Source organism: Lolium perenne, chromosome 6, assembly GCF_019359855.2.
Source record: "Lolium perenne isolate Kyuss_39 chromosome 6, Kyuss_2.0, whole genome shotgun sequence".
NCBI classification, from domain to species: Eukaryota; Viridiplantae; Streptophyta; class Magnoliopsida; order Poales; family Poaceae; genus Lolium; species Lolium perenne.
Window position 1 is genome coordinate 235,318,663 of NC_067249.2, and position 15,195 is coordinate 235,333,857.

At 43.6% G+C, this 15,195-nt stretch overlaps 3 protein-coding genes across 4 annotated transcripts; 1 reads left to right on the plus strand and 2 right to left on the minus strand.

Annotated features, from left to right (window-relative positions):
* The first annotated feature begins 600 nt into the window (after positions 1–600).
* Positions 601–2,454, plus strand: LOC127328775 (probable indole-3-pyruvate monooxygenase YUCCA10). Its single transcript, XM_051355375.2, has 4 exons — positions 601–1,234; positions 1,335–1,579; positions 2,064–2,175; positions 2,275–2,454. The coding sequence occupies exons 1-4, from the start codon at positions 623–625 to the stop codon at positions 2,452–2,454; spliced, it is 1,149 nt and encodes a 382-aa protein (XP_051211335.1). The 5' UTR covers positions 601–622.
* A 1,637-nt stretch (positions 2,455–4,091) lies between these two features.
* Positions 4,092–7,785, minus strand: LOC127343981 (replication factor C subunit 3). 2 transcript variants are annotated; one of them, XM_051370208.1, is made up of 9 exons: positions 7,495–7,783; positions 6,647–6,863; positions 6,116–6,195; positions 5,872–6,031; positions 5,641–5,722; positions 5,385–5,514; positions 5,243–5,306; positions 5,078–5,146; positions 4,092–4,533 (listed from the first exon to the last, which is right to left on the minus strand). In XM_051370208.1, exons 1-9 carry the CDS (start codon positions 7,682–7,684, stop codon positions 4,434–4,436), a joined length of 1,092 nt encoding a protein of 363 aa, XP_051226168.1. In that variant the 5' UTR covers positions 7,685–7,783; the 3' UTR covers positions 4,092–4,433. The 2 variants fall into 2 exon arrangements, with proteins under 2 accessions (XP_051226168.1, XP_051226161.1); XM_051370201.1 differs by having other exon boundaries at positions 5,243–5,514; positions 7,495–7,785.
* Positions 7,786–14,109: 6,324 nt separating this feature from the next.
* On the minus strand, positions 14,110–14,877 carry LOC127343972 (uncharacterized). The gene has a single exon (XM_051370194.2). It carries the CDS (start codon positions 14,753–14,755, stop codon positions 14,264–14,266), a length of 492 nt encoding a protein of 163 aa, XP_051226154.1. The 5' UTR covers positions 14,756–14,877; the 3' UTR covers positions 14,110–14,263.
* Between the last annotated feature and the right edge of the window lie 318 nt (positions 14,878–15,195).

Below are 15,195 nucleotides of genomic sequence, written 5' to 3' on the forward strand. Positions count from 1 at the left end.
CCATGTACATGCTAGTAAAATCAATGCCAGCAAGAATTTTTATCGCCAATTAATTGCATGTTGAGAAACCTTACTCATATCCTTATCCTTTGGAAATTCAATCAAAGCTATAATCAAAGGAAAAAAATGTGTTTAAAAATATCTATTTTGAGAAGATTCGGATCCCATTAGGATTTCCAACGGTCAGATAGAAAGAATGAAACGATACAAGAAAGTCCTAATATGTCATCATTAGAACTTATGGTCATGATGATAATAAACATTCAATAAAGTATAGCCTAAATATACAAGAATCCTATTTTGTTTCATACCAATTATGTGCATAATTAACATTTCCCAATAAACAGGGCATTAGAATGATCTAAATTTGGGAGATGATAGTACATACAGAATCAATATGCACCAAAGTTTACGAAAGTTAATATGTGCAAGACTTTACGTTTCATAATCTTATCCATAAAATATACCAAACCTTGAAACTTATAAGTATATATGAGCCTCATGTGTGAGAGATCATCCAAGCATTCCATGATCAAGTGGGAGAATATATATCTCAAGTTACCATAGAGCAATAGCCTACCGCCGTAAAACGCACACCTTCACAAACTCGATTGTTGTTGAGATGGAGGAGGCCACAGTTATGATTGTTGGCGCAGGTCCAGCGGGCCTTGCGACAGCAGCCTGTCTTAGCAAATTCTACATCCCCTATGTCCTTGTTGAGCGTGAGAATTGCAGCGCACCAGTATGGCGCAACCACACGTATGATCGTCTCAAGCTACATCTTGCTAAGGATTTTTGTGAGTTGCCACACATGTCTTACCCAGTAGATGCCCCAACCTACGTACCGAAAAACGCTTTTGTGAGATACTTGGATGACTACATTGAGTGTTTTAATATTCAACCAAGATATCTCACTGTTGTTGAGTCATCCACCTATGACATGGATGAAAAATGTTGGATCGTTATAGCGCATGACATGGAGAAATCAACAATAGTCCATTACATGGCAAAATTTCTTGTTGTGGCAAGTGGTGCAAATAGTGCAGAGAATATTCCAATGGTATCTGGACTAGAAAGCTTTCCAGGTGTGGCCATGCACTCATCAAGTTACAAGTCAGGTGTCGTCTACTCTGGGAGGAACATGTTGGTCGTTGGATCTGGCAACTCCGGGATGGAGATTGCTTATGACCTTGCGTCTCATGGTGCCAATACTTCTATAGTTATACGGAGTCCGGTATGCATGTGTACTATGTGTAACTTTCACTAGAATTTTTTTAATTATTCATTTTGTCTCCTGTGGTGCAAACGATGGTTGACCTATTTTGTCGACGCAGATTCATGTAATGACAAAAGAATTAATCCGTTTAGGGATGTCATTGGTTCATCATTTCCCACTAATGATGGTAGATGTTCTCATTGTGATGATGGCCAATTTCATATTCGGGGACCTATCTAGCTATGGTATCAAAAGGCCAAAAAGGGGTCCATTTGTCCTCAAGTCGGAAACCAGCCGATCTCCGGTGATTGATGTTGGCACAGTTGGTTTAATCAAGAAAGGAAATATTAAGGTGATCATACTGTCGATCATGCCATAGATAATTTAAGTAAATTAATTCCATGTGCCTTACTATGGATTGGTATGTTGTAGGTTCGGGAAAGGGAGTGATGTTTTGGAACATGGGATCATATGCTCCCTATATTTTGAAATGCATCTTACACATATTTTAAATTTCAAAAAATTGAAACAAAAAATCCGCACGTACATCTTCACGTGCTAAGCGCTCACAAAGTCGTTTGATAAAAAATAAACTTATCATGTGACATGTGTAAAAAAGACAAAAATCAGTGCTAAAAACAATGCTTTTCACAGGATAAGTTTTCTCTTTTTTACATAGGCCACAAAAAATATTATTTTTTCGTGAAACTTGACGCACACACACATATATTATGGAGATGTACATGTAGAATTTCTTGTCAAAAATTTTCCACACTTCAAAATATGTTTTCTTGGTAGAGGAAGCATACGTACCCGGGAGCCGAATTGAATTTCCGGTTCGGGAAAGGATTACTGAGATCAAAGGCAAAATTATTGAATTTCAAGGTGGGGACAAAGGTTCCTTCGATGGAATCGTGTTTGCAACAGGATACAACAGCAATGCAAACACGTGGCTTAAGGTAATAGCAGTATTGAGATCTGAATGTATCCAAGTGTAATTTCTATTGATGCAACATTTATTATAGGTTATAACATGAGTTAGATAATTATAAGTGCAGAATGGCGAGGACATGTTGAATAGCGAGGGATTGCCAAAGAATGAATTCCCTAATCACTGGAAAGGTGGAAACATGCTCTATTGTGCTGGCTTAGGAAGGATGGGATTAGCTGGTATTTCCATGGATGCCAAGAACATCGCCAAGGACATTAAATGTAAGATAGACTCTATGTCTATCTAAGTTTGCTCTTGTATTTGTTCCAGTAGGAGAAGAGCATTATCTTCTGCTAGGTGAAGAGCGTTACATGTTGATATTCTTAATAAAACATCAAATGAGGTCCGATCAGATGATGTACAAATTTAGGTCATATGAGGCTATGTGATAGAGTAGTACCCCTATTGGTGCACCATCCACAATAATGTAAGTCTGTAATCTTTGTCTATGATACCAAGTGATAAATCTAATATCTTGAAATGGTCTACAACATTGTAATACAGTCCCTTAAAAATTGTTGACATTTGCTCATCTCTAGAAATATTTTACACCCCCTTTAGAAATAACTAATACACTGACATTGTTATATTATACGCCTACATAATTTAACACGAAATATATTATCTTTACTAGCATATGAAATATGTTCGGGTTAATGTGGGAACCTCCCTCAACCGATTATGATAACTTAAATTTCATGTAATAACTATGAAAATGAAAAGAGCAAGCACTTTGTACGCCCTGGCGTTTGATTTTCTTCTATTGCGTGAGATTTACTAATTCTATTGGCGATTCATGGGCGAATTTTGGAACCATGGCAACACAGTAGGCATTGCCATTTTTTTTTTTTTTTGATAAGGAGTAGGCATTGCCATTTAAATTACCAACCTTCGTGTTTACCTTATGCAAATTAATAGTCCTTCAGGAAATATATGCAAAAAAGTTGTGCAGTTCAAGCATAGAGCAGGGTGCCAGCAACCTGATGCTCATGATCCTGCACCAGGTTGACATCGGACTCTCTGAGGATGTGAGGCCAAGAGAGGCTCAAGCCATCGCCCATCGGGGAGTCACTAAATTAGTTAGCACGGGTGAGCAGGTTGCCAGAATGCCAGCAACCCAGTCCTTGGTAATACCTCCAACTCCGACAGTTGCTTGCTCTTGTACAGTGAGAATATAATGGCAAAGCTAAACGGTGTTGTATCATTCCATTTTTTTTGTACTGGAAGTTATACGGTTATATATTGTTTCCTTTTTGGCTGACAGACTGGCAATACTTGTAAAGTTTTACTTACTTATTGTTATTGTTCATTTTTTTGTTGAATATTATTGTGTTTTTTTACTATTTCCCCATGTTTTAGGCTAACCAGGAAAAATTCCGGCATGTCTGGTCGAATTCTAACTTTGCCACAGCTAGGCTAAAGCAAAGTGTAGCTAAAAAACTATAAGAGGTCGTTTGGTAGCCAGGATTTCATTTTGTTTGTAGCATTTTGAAATGAATGGATGTATTCATTTCATTTACATTGTAATTCCAGAAATGTACACTTGTTTGGTTGCCACAGGAATTGCAAATGACAGCAGAATTCAATATTGAATTTGTAAATGGCTTCCTTATAGAAACGCAAATGACAGGTCTCAGCTTGGAATTGTGTTTACCCATGGCATCATTTTGCTAGATTTCCTAAATGAAATGATGGCCCAATTCTGTGGCAACCAAACAGCCAACCTATGGAATTCCAAAATGAATTCCAGGATTCTAGGCCCAAATGATGGATACCAAACGACTTCTAAGAACCACACCTCGGCCAATAAAAATGACAGACAAAATCTTAGTCTACAACTGTAGCAACTAACAAAACGTCAAACTAAAGAATTATGACACGTCCTTCGTCAAAAAGTTGTACACATCTTGATTTTAGAGCCGAGGCAACAGTTCTGGGTGCCAAGATTAGTTGAGTTGTCAATAGACCCCTACTGCATAAAATGTTACATGCATCATACATCTCCTAAACCTGACAACATTCACTTACAGTTCAATAAACATAAAGCACTCCCAAATTTCCCCAACGAGCTAGCACTCAGTGGCAGACAGACATCAAATCTACATGAAAATTCCTCCCCGACATGATTTAAGCTTACTGCTAAATACACACTAGATAAATTGCTGCCACATCATTTGCAGATTAGAGTGGGCATCCATGGGCAACAAAATCATCACCATGTTCAAATTAGTCAGCAGAAGCAACAAGAGCTGTGCGAGCAGTTGTGAAAGTTGATATCAGTGCCCCAAGCTGCAGTTTGTCATTGCAAGCGAAGGTTAGTCGATACCTGCACAGGAAAGAACAGAGAGTGGTATCAGTAAAATTCCGACGTTTTATTATTCTACTTTCACCAGCAGAATCAAGACTCAATACTTGGCAAATATTACCATTAAAGAAGAAATGCAAAAGAAAATTTTGTTCATCATACTTTTCTCAGCAAAATCATAGCTCAAACACAGGTGGAGTATTTCTGAGGATCATTTTGGCCTTTAGGTCACTATGTAGTATCTAGTATTCTACCTCAAATATTCCACATAGACAAAGGTTTTCTATAAGTAATTGCCTTGGAGTTAATTAAAGTCAAGAGGCATCACAATGCCCACCTCAGACACATTACAGTTACTCAGCAGCAGTAACCACATATGTAAACTAGAAAGACTATCCTGGACAATATAATACGCATAAATCCTCAAAACACATATGGCAATTTGACTTCCAAGTGAGAATACTGTTACATTTAGCTGTCAATCTGAACAGAGTCATCAGCAAAACACAACTAACTGATGATAACAGAATTAAAATTCAACTTCAGAAGTATAAACAGGACATACTCAATATCTGCCAAATCATTAATCAACTTTACTCGTACATCAGATGGCATTTTTATTTTGAACACAAACCTGCAAGAAATTAATTGAAATAATTAAAAGGAGGATTAGAAGGATTTAGAGAATAGGGAAGTTCAGAAGGAACAAAAGGCAGGCAGGAGCACTTACATAGTGACCTCCCGTATGATATCAATCAAGGCAAGACCTTTTCTCATCTTCATATCAGATATATCTGAAAAGATTAGGAGACAGATTGCATTAGACACACACTTAGACAATAATTCATGAATGATAGTAATGGTATGGTTACATTTATAGCTTGATGAAAATGGTTCGTTCAGTAACCAAAATGCTATCTGCTCGATATCTTTAGGCATGGGGTTTCCCGTGCAAAGGTAGACAGCTTCTTCTGTTATTTGCTGGGATGCCATGTGTGTTGACTGTGCATAAGAAGGCAATATATGTCAGTGTCAAACCAAAGGCACATCAGCTCATTAGCAAGAAAATGGATATCAGGACAGAAGACTTATAGTTCTATAAAGTACTTGAGATTACTCAGACGTAACCTGCAATATATTCAAAGCCTTCCTCATGTCACCATTACTTAACCGCACCAGGGCTGTCAAACCACCCTCATCTACATCAAGCCTGCAAGGATAAGATAAATTAAGTGTTTTCATATACAAAAAAATACTGGCTTAGTCCCAACATAGTAAAGAAAGTCAATCATAGAAACTGAGGAACATAACAACAGTTCTAGAATACTAATAGAATCTTACAAGAAAACAAGTGCTTACCCCTCAGACTTTATTATATGTTGAAGACGCTCAGTAACATGAGAGCCATCAAGTGGGGCAAATCTAAACCTAGTGCACCTAGATTGTAGTGCTGGGATGATTTTATTCACATGATTGCATATGAGTGCAAACCTTGTGCTCCTTGTATACTTCTCAATAACTGCAAGGAGCAGAGTGAATAGATTTGATGAAAATAATAATAGAATATGGGTCAAAAAGAAAAAAATTGAACAGCAGAAAGAACCTCTCCGCAGTGCAAATTGTGCATCCTTAGTCATGGCATCTGCTTCATCCAACAGGACCAATTTAACAGCAGGCTTCGCTCTACAGAAGTTAACAGCATTATGAAGAAGTGATAAAACAATATCATCATTGCTTGATACTGCAATAGGCTGTCATTCTTCAATAGTTCATTCAACTATGCCGTGCCCCAAATGCAGCTAAGGAATCAACTGTGGTTACAATGAAACGCATGCACATAAGCAACTCTAGGCAAGTAGTATTTAGTTCAGATGATGATTGCATACTACAAGATTACTTATAAGAAGATACAACCTCATTTTAAAACCACGGATCCCTTTCTCAGCATGCAACTGCAGTTCCACATTAGAACAAGGATAGAGCTCACGAAAATAGCAAAATATCAATTAAGCTTTGGCACTACGCAGGGAAATGGACACCCCCGCCAACCCCACACACGGAACAAAGAAAAGAAATATTATTCACAATTTTTTGCAAAAATGTAAATCTGATAGGTAGGACTCATAGTGCATACCCAAAAGAGAGGCTGTGTGCACTAGCGAAGTCCTGTATCTGCTGCCTCACAACACCAATCCCACGTTCATCTGACGCATTGAGCTCCAGAATCATGTTGCCATACTGTGACCCATAAATCTTCCTCGCAACAGCTAGTATCGTCGATGTTTTCCCGGTGCCAGGTGGACCGTATAGCAACAAATGCGGAAGCCTGTTCTCATCTGTAAGCCTATCAACTACAATAAATAAAATAAAATAAATCATTAGATTATCTCAAAGAGTCAAGGTCTGGAAATTGCAGAACCATGCATTATAGGTAGATAACAAAAAAAATGTCAAGTTAGTACTAGGTAATAATGAGATGTTACAGCTAAACGGTCCCAAAATTTAGTGACAGGCTGACGGTTTACATATAGCTAGATATTGGGGCGGAATGCCATGTGACAACAAATAAACACGAAATCACTTGGGAAACCAGTTCTCACTTAAAATCACAGGTAGCATTAAGCATGCACATCACAAATTGCTAGTCACTAAAGCAAGCACAGTGTCGGGCACTCGAGCCTACCCTGAAGCATCAAATAAATATTAAATGGCTGGCTGCTATAGTAGAGAAGCCCAAATCCCCAACCATATGGAGCAACAGGATTTCATCAGTAAAGCCATAGGGCGTGACTATTTCACCGAATCCATGCGCCATAAGACCAAATCTCACCCTCATGCGGTAGAACCAACCCACAGGCCGACCACAAGACCAATGTTCTAAATAGGGGATCATAATCGCTCCCGCGAACACTGAAACGCGGCGCCGAGTCAGCCAACTAAGCAGAGCAGTCGAGTAGGCAAATGGGGCAGCGGGGCACTTACTGGTGTCGACGATGTCGCGGTGGGCGGCGACGTCGGCGAGGGACTGGGGGCGGTACTTCTCGACCCAGGGCGAGGACTTGACGGCGGAGGCGGGGAGCGGGCCCTTGCCCTTGAAGGCCGGGGGCGGGGGCGCGGCGGCGGCGGCGGCGGCGTCGATGTCCATCGGGGCGGCGGCGGTGGCGCCCGCCATGGCGGAGGAAACCCTAGAGTTTTGGGGAGGGAATTGGGGGGAATGATTGGCGCCAATTCCAAAGCTTGGCGAGATCCCTCGGCCGCACTCGGAAGTCGGAGTGGTGCGGGCGGCGGTCGAAGAGGAGGGTTAGCTCGAGTCCAGTCCTGGGCCTGGGCCGAGGCCTATGTGCGCAATGTCTGTCAATGGGTTTCGTTAGATGGACCTTGTGTTCTAAAAAAGAGTAAAGTCTGAAACAAACCTTGAAGTTGATTCGGTTGACCGAATCAGACCTTAAATTTTTAATCCCGGAAATTAGCACCCCGAGCTTACTGTTCCCGGTCTTTACTTGCATGGAGCTTGTTTCCGTTCAATATCTCGTGGCAGCAGTCAACGCTGGGATTGCTAACTGTTCATCATCCTGATGCAGACCGCACGCACCCGTGAGCCCGTCGTTGTTGCAACGCCGATAATGTGCCCAACTAGGCAAGCAAGGGCAACTAGGCCATGGCCTCTACCTCCTTTACAGGTGCGAGTGTGCCGTCGATGTACTTCAACCGTTCAGCCCTGAGCACATATGCTACACCGCTGCAACGTGGTGATCACTTTCATGCCCATCGTCTCCACGGCAACACACGGGTGCGCTCTGTGCAATGTGCTGGCCACCAAGCCACGCGCCATTCAGCTACAGGTGTGCGCCGCCGTCGAGGCCCAAGTCGCGCGTTGCGCTGCAGGTTGGGCCGTCGAGATCCATGCAGTGCGCTCCGCCCGTGGAGGTACAGGTCGCACGACGGGCTGCATTGAGGTCCATGCATTGCGCTCCGCTCCAGTTCGCGCGCCATCCAACTACAGGTCGCGCGCCGCCGTGGAGGTACAGGTCGCACGCCACGCTGCGCTGCAGGTCGAGCCGTCGAGGTCCATGAGGAGAGTACGCCCGGGATGGAGGGGGTCGGACGTGAGGACGCCCCTTTTGGTCGCTGAGCCTCCCGTTCCGTTCCATTACAGTCTAATCGTAGTGGCCTGAAAGGTCCAGTTATTCCTACGAGAACGAAGCATATGGCATGTGGGCCACTGATGTCAATGGGAGAGAGATGAGACTCCTGACCACATCACATGATCCTTGTTTGGAAACCACCCAAAAGCAAAAAATGACCGGGATTGATAAGTATAGGGTGGTGATTTCCGGGATTAGGAGTTCAAGGTTTACTTTCAACACCCTCTACAACTTTAAGGTTTATATCAGACTTTACTCTCTAAAAAAATGATGGGCCTTGTAAACATTAATAAGGTGCAAGTGAGATCCCACACCTAAGTCCCACTTATAGCGCATTTTTAAGTTCTAAAAAAACTTATAGCGCATTTTTAGCTTTTCTAGTGTAGTTGAAGCTAAAATGCACTATAAACAGGACTTAGGTGACACCCTAAAGATTAACATAGTATTAACCCTAAAAACAGTCATTGAAGAGGTGGCTCGGTCCTATCGATGTTCTTCGTATCCCAAGATTTAGTTTCTCGGTGTGTCGTCACCGCGTGTCGTCTTGTGTGATGGCCGAGGCGAGGTGGATATTGTGGAGCGACGATGTTGTTTCGAAGGTGGTGAATATGGCATTCTTCCCCGACATCATCGATGGAGTGCGGCGGATTTGGGTCAACGGTAACATTGATGAAAAATCAAAATTCATGAATATGCATATAGTTTTGTTTGACATTCAAAATTATGAATTTGTTATGTTACACTTGAGCATTTATTCGTTTGGGCCAATCTAGGTTAGGGATTGGACTAGTTTCGACCCGAGAAAAAAAAAGCTACTTAGTTTAAAATAGCTTAAGTTTGAATTACCCCCCCCCCCCCCCCGACACTTATTATGGATCGAAGAGAGTATTAAAAAACCACGACGACAACATGCCACGTGCAGTTAACGACCGGGATCCACCTGACACTAATTTATTTTAGCACAGATAAGAAGGTGACCTGATCACTAAATAGGGCAATCCGATAAAGATGTGGTAATTTAAAAAAAAAAGTGAAAAAACAGTGGTATAAACTATCACTAAAAATAGTAAAAATATTAAGTGTAACTGGGTTTTGTCACCCTAAAGAAAAAAAAACAGGTGGTGGTCTTAAGCAGATGAGCTTTTATTTAAGTGAGTCAACATTAAGCAAAGAAAATGCAGATACAGAGGTGACAAGAATCTAGAACTAGAAGAGCATGCGAGCTTCGCCTCGCCGCCTACATAACATTGTCCTAGAGCGTGATCAGACGTATTACTTTCTATTACCTCCGGTCGAAAATAATCGTGACCATGCGTATTACTTTGTACTACCTCGGTCGAAATTAATCAAGCGAATGCATGAGCCTGCGTCAATCTAATTCAACTGGAGGAAGTAATAGCCAGACTCAATGGGATTGTGTTTCTAATGTTACTGTCTGGTGGCAGTCCATCCCTTGTCGATCCCGAACCGGTAGTTTTGTTTTCATCAACTATCCTTTGTGCTGCTGTAAGCAAATTTAACTACGTGCCACAGAGGGAAACATCTCAACCGGTTGTCTTGTGCACACTCGAGAAACATAACCTACGGATAGACTCGAGAGTGGCAATAAAGAAAAAGTTGTGTAATTGCAAAAAGGAAAAAAAACAAACAAACAACACATCAAGGCAAGGACACACAAACAGCACGTAGCTGAGCTAGCCCGGCTTAAAGTTTGGAGGATTTTTTTTCTGAATGGAGAAGACCTACGTTGTTGGGTTTTCAAGCTCAACAGGGAGGTCAAGTTAGTCTTGAAAATAAACTCAATAGCAACACGACATGCAGTAATAAACGGAGGGATACAACATATTTCCTAACAAATAAGCCAGAGATTTTAGCTACTGTACTGGACATGAGCATAAGATTCAGCCACAAAGAATCAGTGCTTTTTACAAACAAAAACTCGAAAACACCATCTCAACACTGGAGCCTGCACGTGTTGCTGTAATTGGTATCATGTACCTATCCATCAGAAGGAAAGCTAGCTGAGTAAATCATACTAAACTCAGTGTAATGAAATCAATGAGCTTAGATAAAGTGACAACAAACATATATTCAGCATGATACTCCGGGAAATTGTATGTAAGCAGAAATGGTGGTAAGGTGGGTCCAATTCACATTTAGAGCAGAGGCTTCGCTTGGAGTAAAAAAGAGTGGCCTGAGAAGCCAGGTAGACAACCCAGCATACAGTTTAGAGGAATTGTAAAGTAATATGTAGTATAATAAGCATCTAAATCCATTCCATGTAAAGAAGTAACAATAGGCTAACTGGCTAAGCGCAAAGGGTAACCAATATTATCTATTTAGAGAAGAAATAAATTATAAATGCTCATATATTTTATAAGTAACTTTGAGTTGTTGTCGCTAGAGGTTAGATACCTAGTATCGATCTAACACTTGTTCCATGGTAATAGACATGCATCCTTCCTTATACTACTGTGAATCCCTTCCATGTAAAGAAGCAAATATATTAACTGATGACACAAGGTAATTAAAAGCATCCATCAGGTTAGTTGTAAAAAAGGAATGGGTGAATAGCTACCCTTGGGAAAGTTAGAAGGGAAATACACTTATAACTCAGAAGCACTTTACTTAGTGTTTTGGGGTTATAATTATGAGCACTTCATGATAATGCAATAAAATTGCAGATAAAAATTAGCGTATACTAAGAATCAATACATATTCTATAGTTAAAAACCATTCCTTATATCATGAAAACAGAAAATGAAACAAGTCATTAGTATTTCAGCGAGAGTTGCTGTTTTCCTTGACTAAAAAACTGCATTATTTCAATATGGCCAATAGGTTCCATCCATATCTGAACACTCATATTGCTCACATGTAGCAGGCAACCAACCCATGATTTCACAATTCACCCAATATGTCTAGACAGTAGGCAAAAGCCACAGCAATGCGTGGATAAACACAAAGCTAAGACGAATGTAAACCCTGGTAGGAATAGTAATAGAAAAATAATAGGTCAGAGGTTTGTACATCAAATTCAAAGGAACCTTAGGAGTCAGGACGATGTAGGAGATTTGTGAGCAGCAGGCAGCGACACCAATTCCATGAAAAACTTGGACACACATCAGATTCGACACACGAAAGTTAAGTGATTAAAGCCATTAAAATGGTAGAGAATCTGAAAAAAAAGGGCGGGGTATCGTTGTGGTGAAGAGGAGATGATTGACGTCCTGTAGAAACGAAATGGGTCCAGTACAAATAGGAGAAGATTACTGACTTGTAATAGAGAAATAAAGTAGAACAGTAAAGAAGTTCACCTAGAGCGTTTTACTGCCCTGTAAGCAAGACGCTATGAGATTGCTAGCTGATGAATAGTGCATAACAAATTCTTCATTATAGGAAGCACTAAGCAACTGCCACTACTGGTTAACTAATTAAGAATTCTCCGCATATGCAGCGAGTGCAATTGCCAAAGATGTCCATGTAAATCAAGTTATAGGAAAACTTTTCTTCCAAATGTGCCTTACATATTTAATTTCCACACTACATGGGATGGTTTATCCCATCACCGTTCAACTATGCAACTAAATCATATACCTTACACCTAGCAATGTTAGAATATATTGCGAATAAACAATGTCCTCTAAAGTCTAAACACCAGACCGCTATCCAGAAAACAATTAGGACACCAGCTAGCAGCACTCCATCTCCCAAGCTCCCTCAATCTCTGAATATCACTCATGTCTCTCAGAGTTAGCAGCAGTGCCTCTCACAGGCTGCAGCAGCATCGTGGCAATGGCAAGGAGCAAGCAGCAAAAGCATGTCGCCCTCTTCTCTATCCATGTACCTCGTCTACTGCCAAATCCATGTTTTATACTGAAGCCTAGATATAGAAACAATTAGCAGCATTGATAGGTACCGACAGTGTTGCGCGGGACATTATGGTAAGAAACCCCATGTTGAGCGCCGGCCACAACGGCAGCGAGGGGGGCAGGGAAAAGTCGAGCTCCTTGACTACCTCGAAATCCACCTCGGCGATGGAAGCGATCTCGTCGTGGCGGCGCAGGCCTGGTTGTGTGCCGCCGTGCTCGATGCCGTTGATGACCTCGATGTGTGCCGGGTCGTCGGAGACAGAGTGCGCTGCGATGGTGCGCATGGAGAGCCGAGCCGAAGCCGGCGTTGATTAAGTCGGCAACGCTCTCCTCATTGACGCCGCTGGAGTCTCCTGGCGGAGTGGACGGTGCGCGGCCGGCGGCGGGGTGGACGACGCGCGTCTTCCAGCCGGAGGAACGGCGAGCGGCCGCCGGTGGATTGACGCGGCTGGAGTCGTCCGACGAAGTGAACAGCGCCCGGCTGCTGTCGTGTACGACGCTCGTCTGCTGGCCGGGGGAACGGCGAGCGGCCTTCGGTGGGGGAACCGGCGCGCTTCTGCCGGCGAGGGTGACGACGGGCAACTTCCGGCAGGGCTGGGGCGGCGCTCGGCGGCGGAGGAGTTTGGGGGAGATTGCAAAGCAGGTTTTTTTTTCTGAGAGGAAGTAAAGCAGGCTTTGACGCTGTCTGTTTTTACCCGGTTTAGTTCGTACCCCACGACAGAAGCTACGCCCAACATGAAGCGGGCCAATATGTCAGGGACGACAGAGATATAACTCGGGTAGTGGTAACTCAATTCATTCTTTCTAAACTGGCAATCATGACCGTTCAAGAGCACGATCCCACGGCTGAAAACGTACGCGCGGTAGAAGCCTCACAAGGATGGGTACTCAACAGGCTTAATTCTTGTAGGTAATACCTGGGGTCTTTTGCTTTAGTGTGACACGTGTACGGTATCTATATATAGCGCACTTGCACCCACATGTTCATCGACTAGCGCAGAAAGGCGCTTTTAGTCGACGAAAAACGACCGAAAGAGGAGATGGACAACACCAGGATCTATCTCTGAATATTGGAGAAAAGATAGGGATGAGATTCTCATCTGGTCATATCGTGTTTCTTTCTTTCAGCGTTCCTGTCACGTTTTTTTCACTAATTTTGGTCAGTTAACTAGTCGCAGAAAGGAAAGCTAGGCTTGCTCGGTGTTAACATATTGTACTTTCGCTAATCGATTCTTCTCTCATATGTGATTTACTTTTGCGCTTTCAAGCTAGGCAAAATACTCCGTATTTGTCTGTTTAATAGACTCGCCGCATGTTCGTAACGCGGGGTTTTGCTCCAAATTTCTGTTGGCCTGGCCCTGAATTGGACGACGTTTTTGTATAAGGCTCGCGGTATTCATGTCAACTTCACACGTTTGGAACATAGTTTAAAGTGACAGTAAGCAGACAGTCTGAACTAAATAATAAACAGACAAGGCATGCCTTGCAGGGCCAAATTGATATGCATATTGTTTCTAAAAAAAAAAAAACTGATATGCATATATGTTGGTATTTCTCAGTGTCATCTAAGACTGCAAGAGTTGATGCAAAATGCAAGAGGGCTGTTCTTTATTTATATCACAGCAGCTAACAGCAGTTACATCAAATATTACTGAAGGCCTAAGACGTGCAACAAAACCCTGCGCTATGCTAATGATATTCGCCTCCATTAGCAACGATCCGATCCGACGGAGCTCAGCGGCGGTAGCGACGGCTGACGGCCGGGAACCACAAGTCCTGGAAGCACGACTGGTAGGACACGAGCAGCAGCACGAGCGCGAGCGCGAGCGCCACGCCCCACGGCGACGAACCAGCGCCACTGTCCCGCCGCTGCTGCTCGTACCACGGCGGGTGCTCCCCCGACACCACCATGGGCGACACGAGCAGCGAAGACGAGGACGAGGACCGCCAGCTCCGCCCCGAGGCGGTCCAGTACTGCACCGCGAGCAGGAGGAGGAGCGGTGAGAGGACGACGGCGAACCGGAACTGGTCGAACAGGCCCTCCAACGCCGACTCGCAGTGGGAGTAGAGGGACGCGGCGCCGAGGAGCGAAGCCGTGGCCAGGAACAGGCAGAGGTGGAGCGATGTTGAGGCGGACGACGCCGGCTGCTGCCGCGAGAATGGGTAGCCGTTGCCGTATGCGCCGTAGCGGTCGCCGTAGTAGTAGCCCGCGCCGCCGCTCGCCATGCTCGATCGTGTTGCGTCACATGAATTGCCAAGAAACCCGCGCCTGCTTCTTAGCGGCGTATGCCTCTCTCCTCTAGCTGTTCTTCTCTCGATCCGTGATGCGTACGGGGAGGTGCGAGGGGAGGAGGTTTATATAGGCGGGAGAATGGAATAACGACGAGACGGGGAAGGGACGCTTGCGCACTGAGCTTTGCGCTGCTTTACTTGGCGCGAGGGGATTCCGGCCGGCGCGCGGATGCCTTGACGAGGGGGGTGAAGGCGACGGCGGGCGAGCCGGACGGCCACGTCGTGCCGTGCGCCGCCGACCAGGCTGGCCGACCTGCCGTGGATGGGATGGAATGGAATGGATGGCTTGGAAAGCGTCCATGCCCACGTCGGCGTCGATGAGATGGACGTCCTCGCTTTTCAGCCCTTTGTGCAACATTGACACCAGAGGAGAG

What these genes read in the sequence shown, in the direction of transcription:
- LOC127328775 (XM_051355375.2), top strand. Translation starts at nt 623, where the DNA reads ATGGAGGAGGCCACAGTTATGATTGTTGGCGCAGGTCCAGCGGGCCTT. An exon ending in AATATTAAGGTGATCATACT is followed by an intron (nt 1,580 to 2,063) that starts GTCGATCATGCC and finishes GGTTCGGGAAAG; the next exon opens with GATTACTGAGATCAAAGGCA. An exon ending in ATGCAAACACGTGGCTTAAG is followed by an intron (nt 2,176 to 2,274) that starts GTAATAGCAGTA and finishes TTATAAGTGCAG; the next exon opens with AATGGCGAGGACATGTTGAA.
- LOC127343981 (XM_051370201.1), bottom strand. Translation starts at nt 7,684, where the DNA reads ATGGCGGGCGCCACCGCCGCCGCCCCGATGGACATCGACGCCGCCGCC. An exon ending in GCACACAGCCTCTCTTTTGG is followed by an intron (nt 6,196 to 6,646) that starts GTATGCACTATG and finishes TAACTTCTGTAG; the next exon opens with AGCGAAGCCTGCTGTTAAAT. An exon ending in AGGCTTTGAATATATTGCAG is followed by an intron (nt 5,515 to 5,640) that starts GTTACGTCTGAG and finishes TCTTATGCACAG; the next exon opens with TCAACACACATGGCATCCCA.
- LOC127343972 (XM_051370194.2), bottom strand. Translation starts at nt 14,755, where the DNA reads ATGGCGAGCGGCGGCGCGGGCTACTACTACGGCGACCGCTACGGCGCA.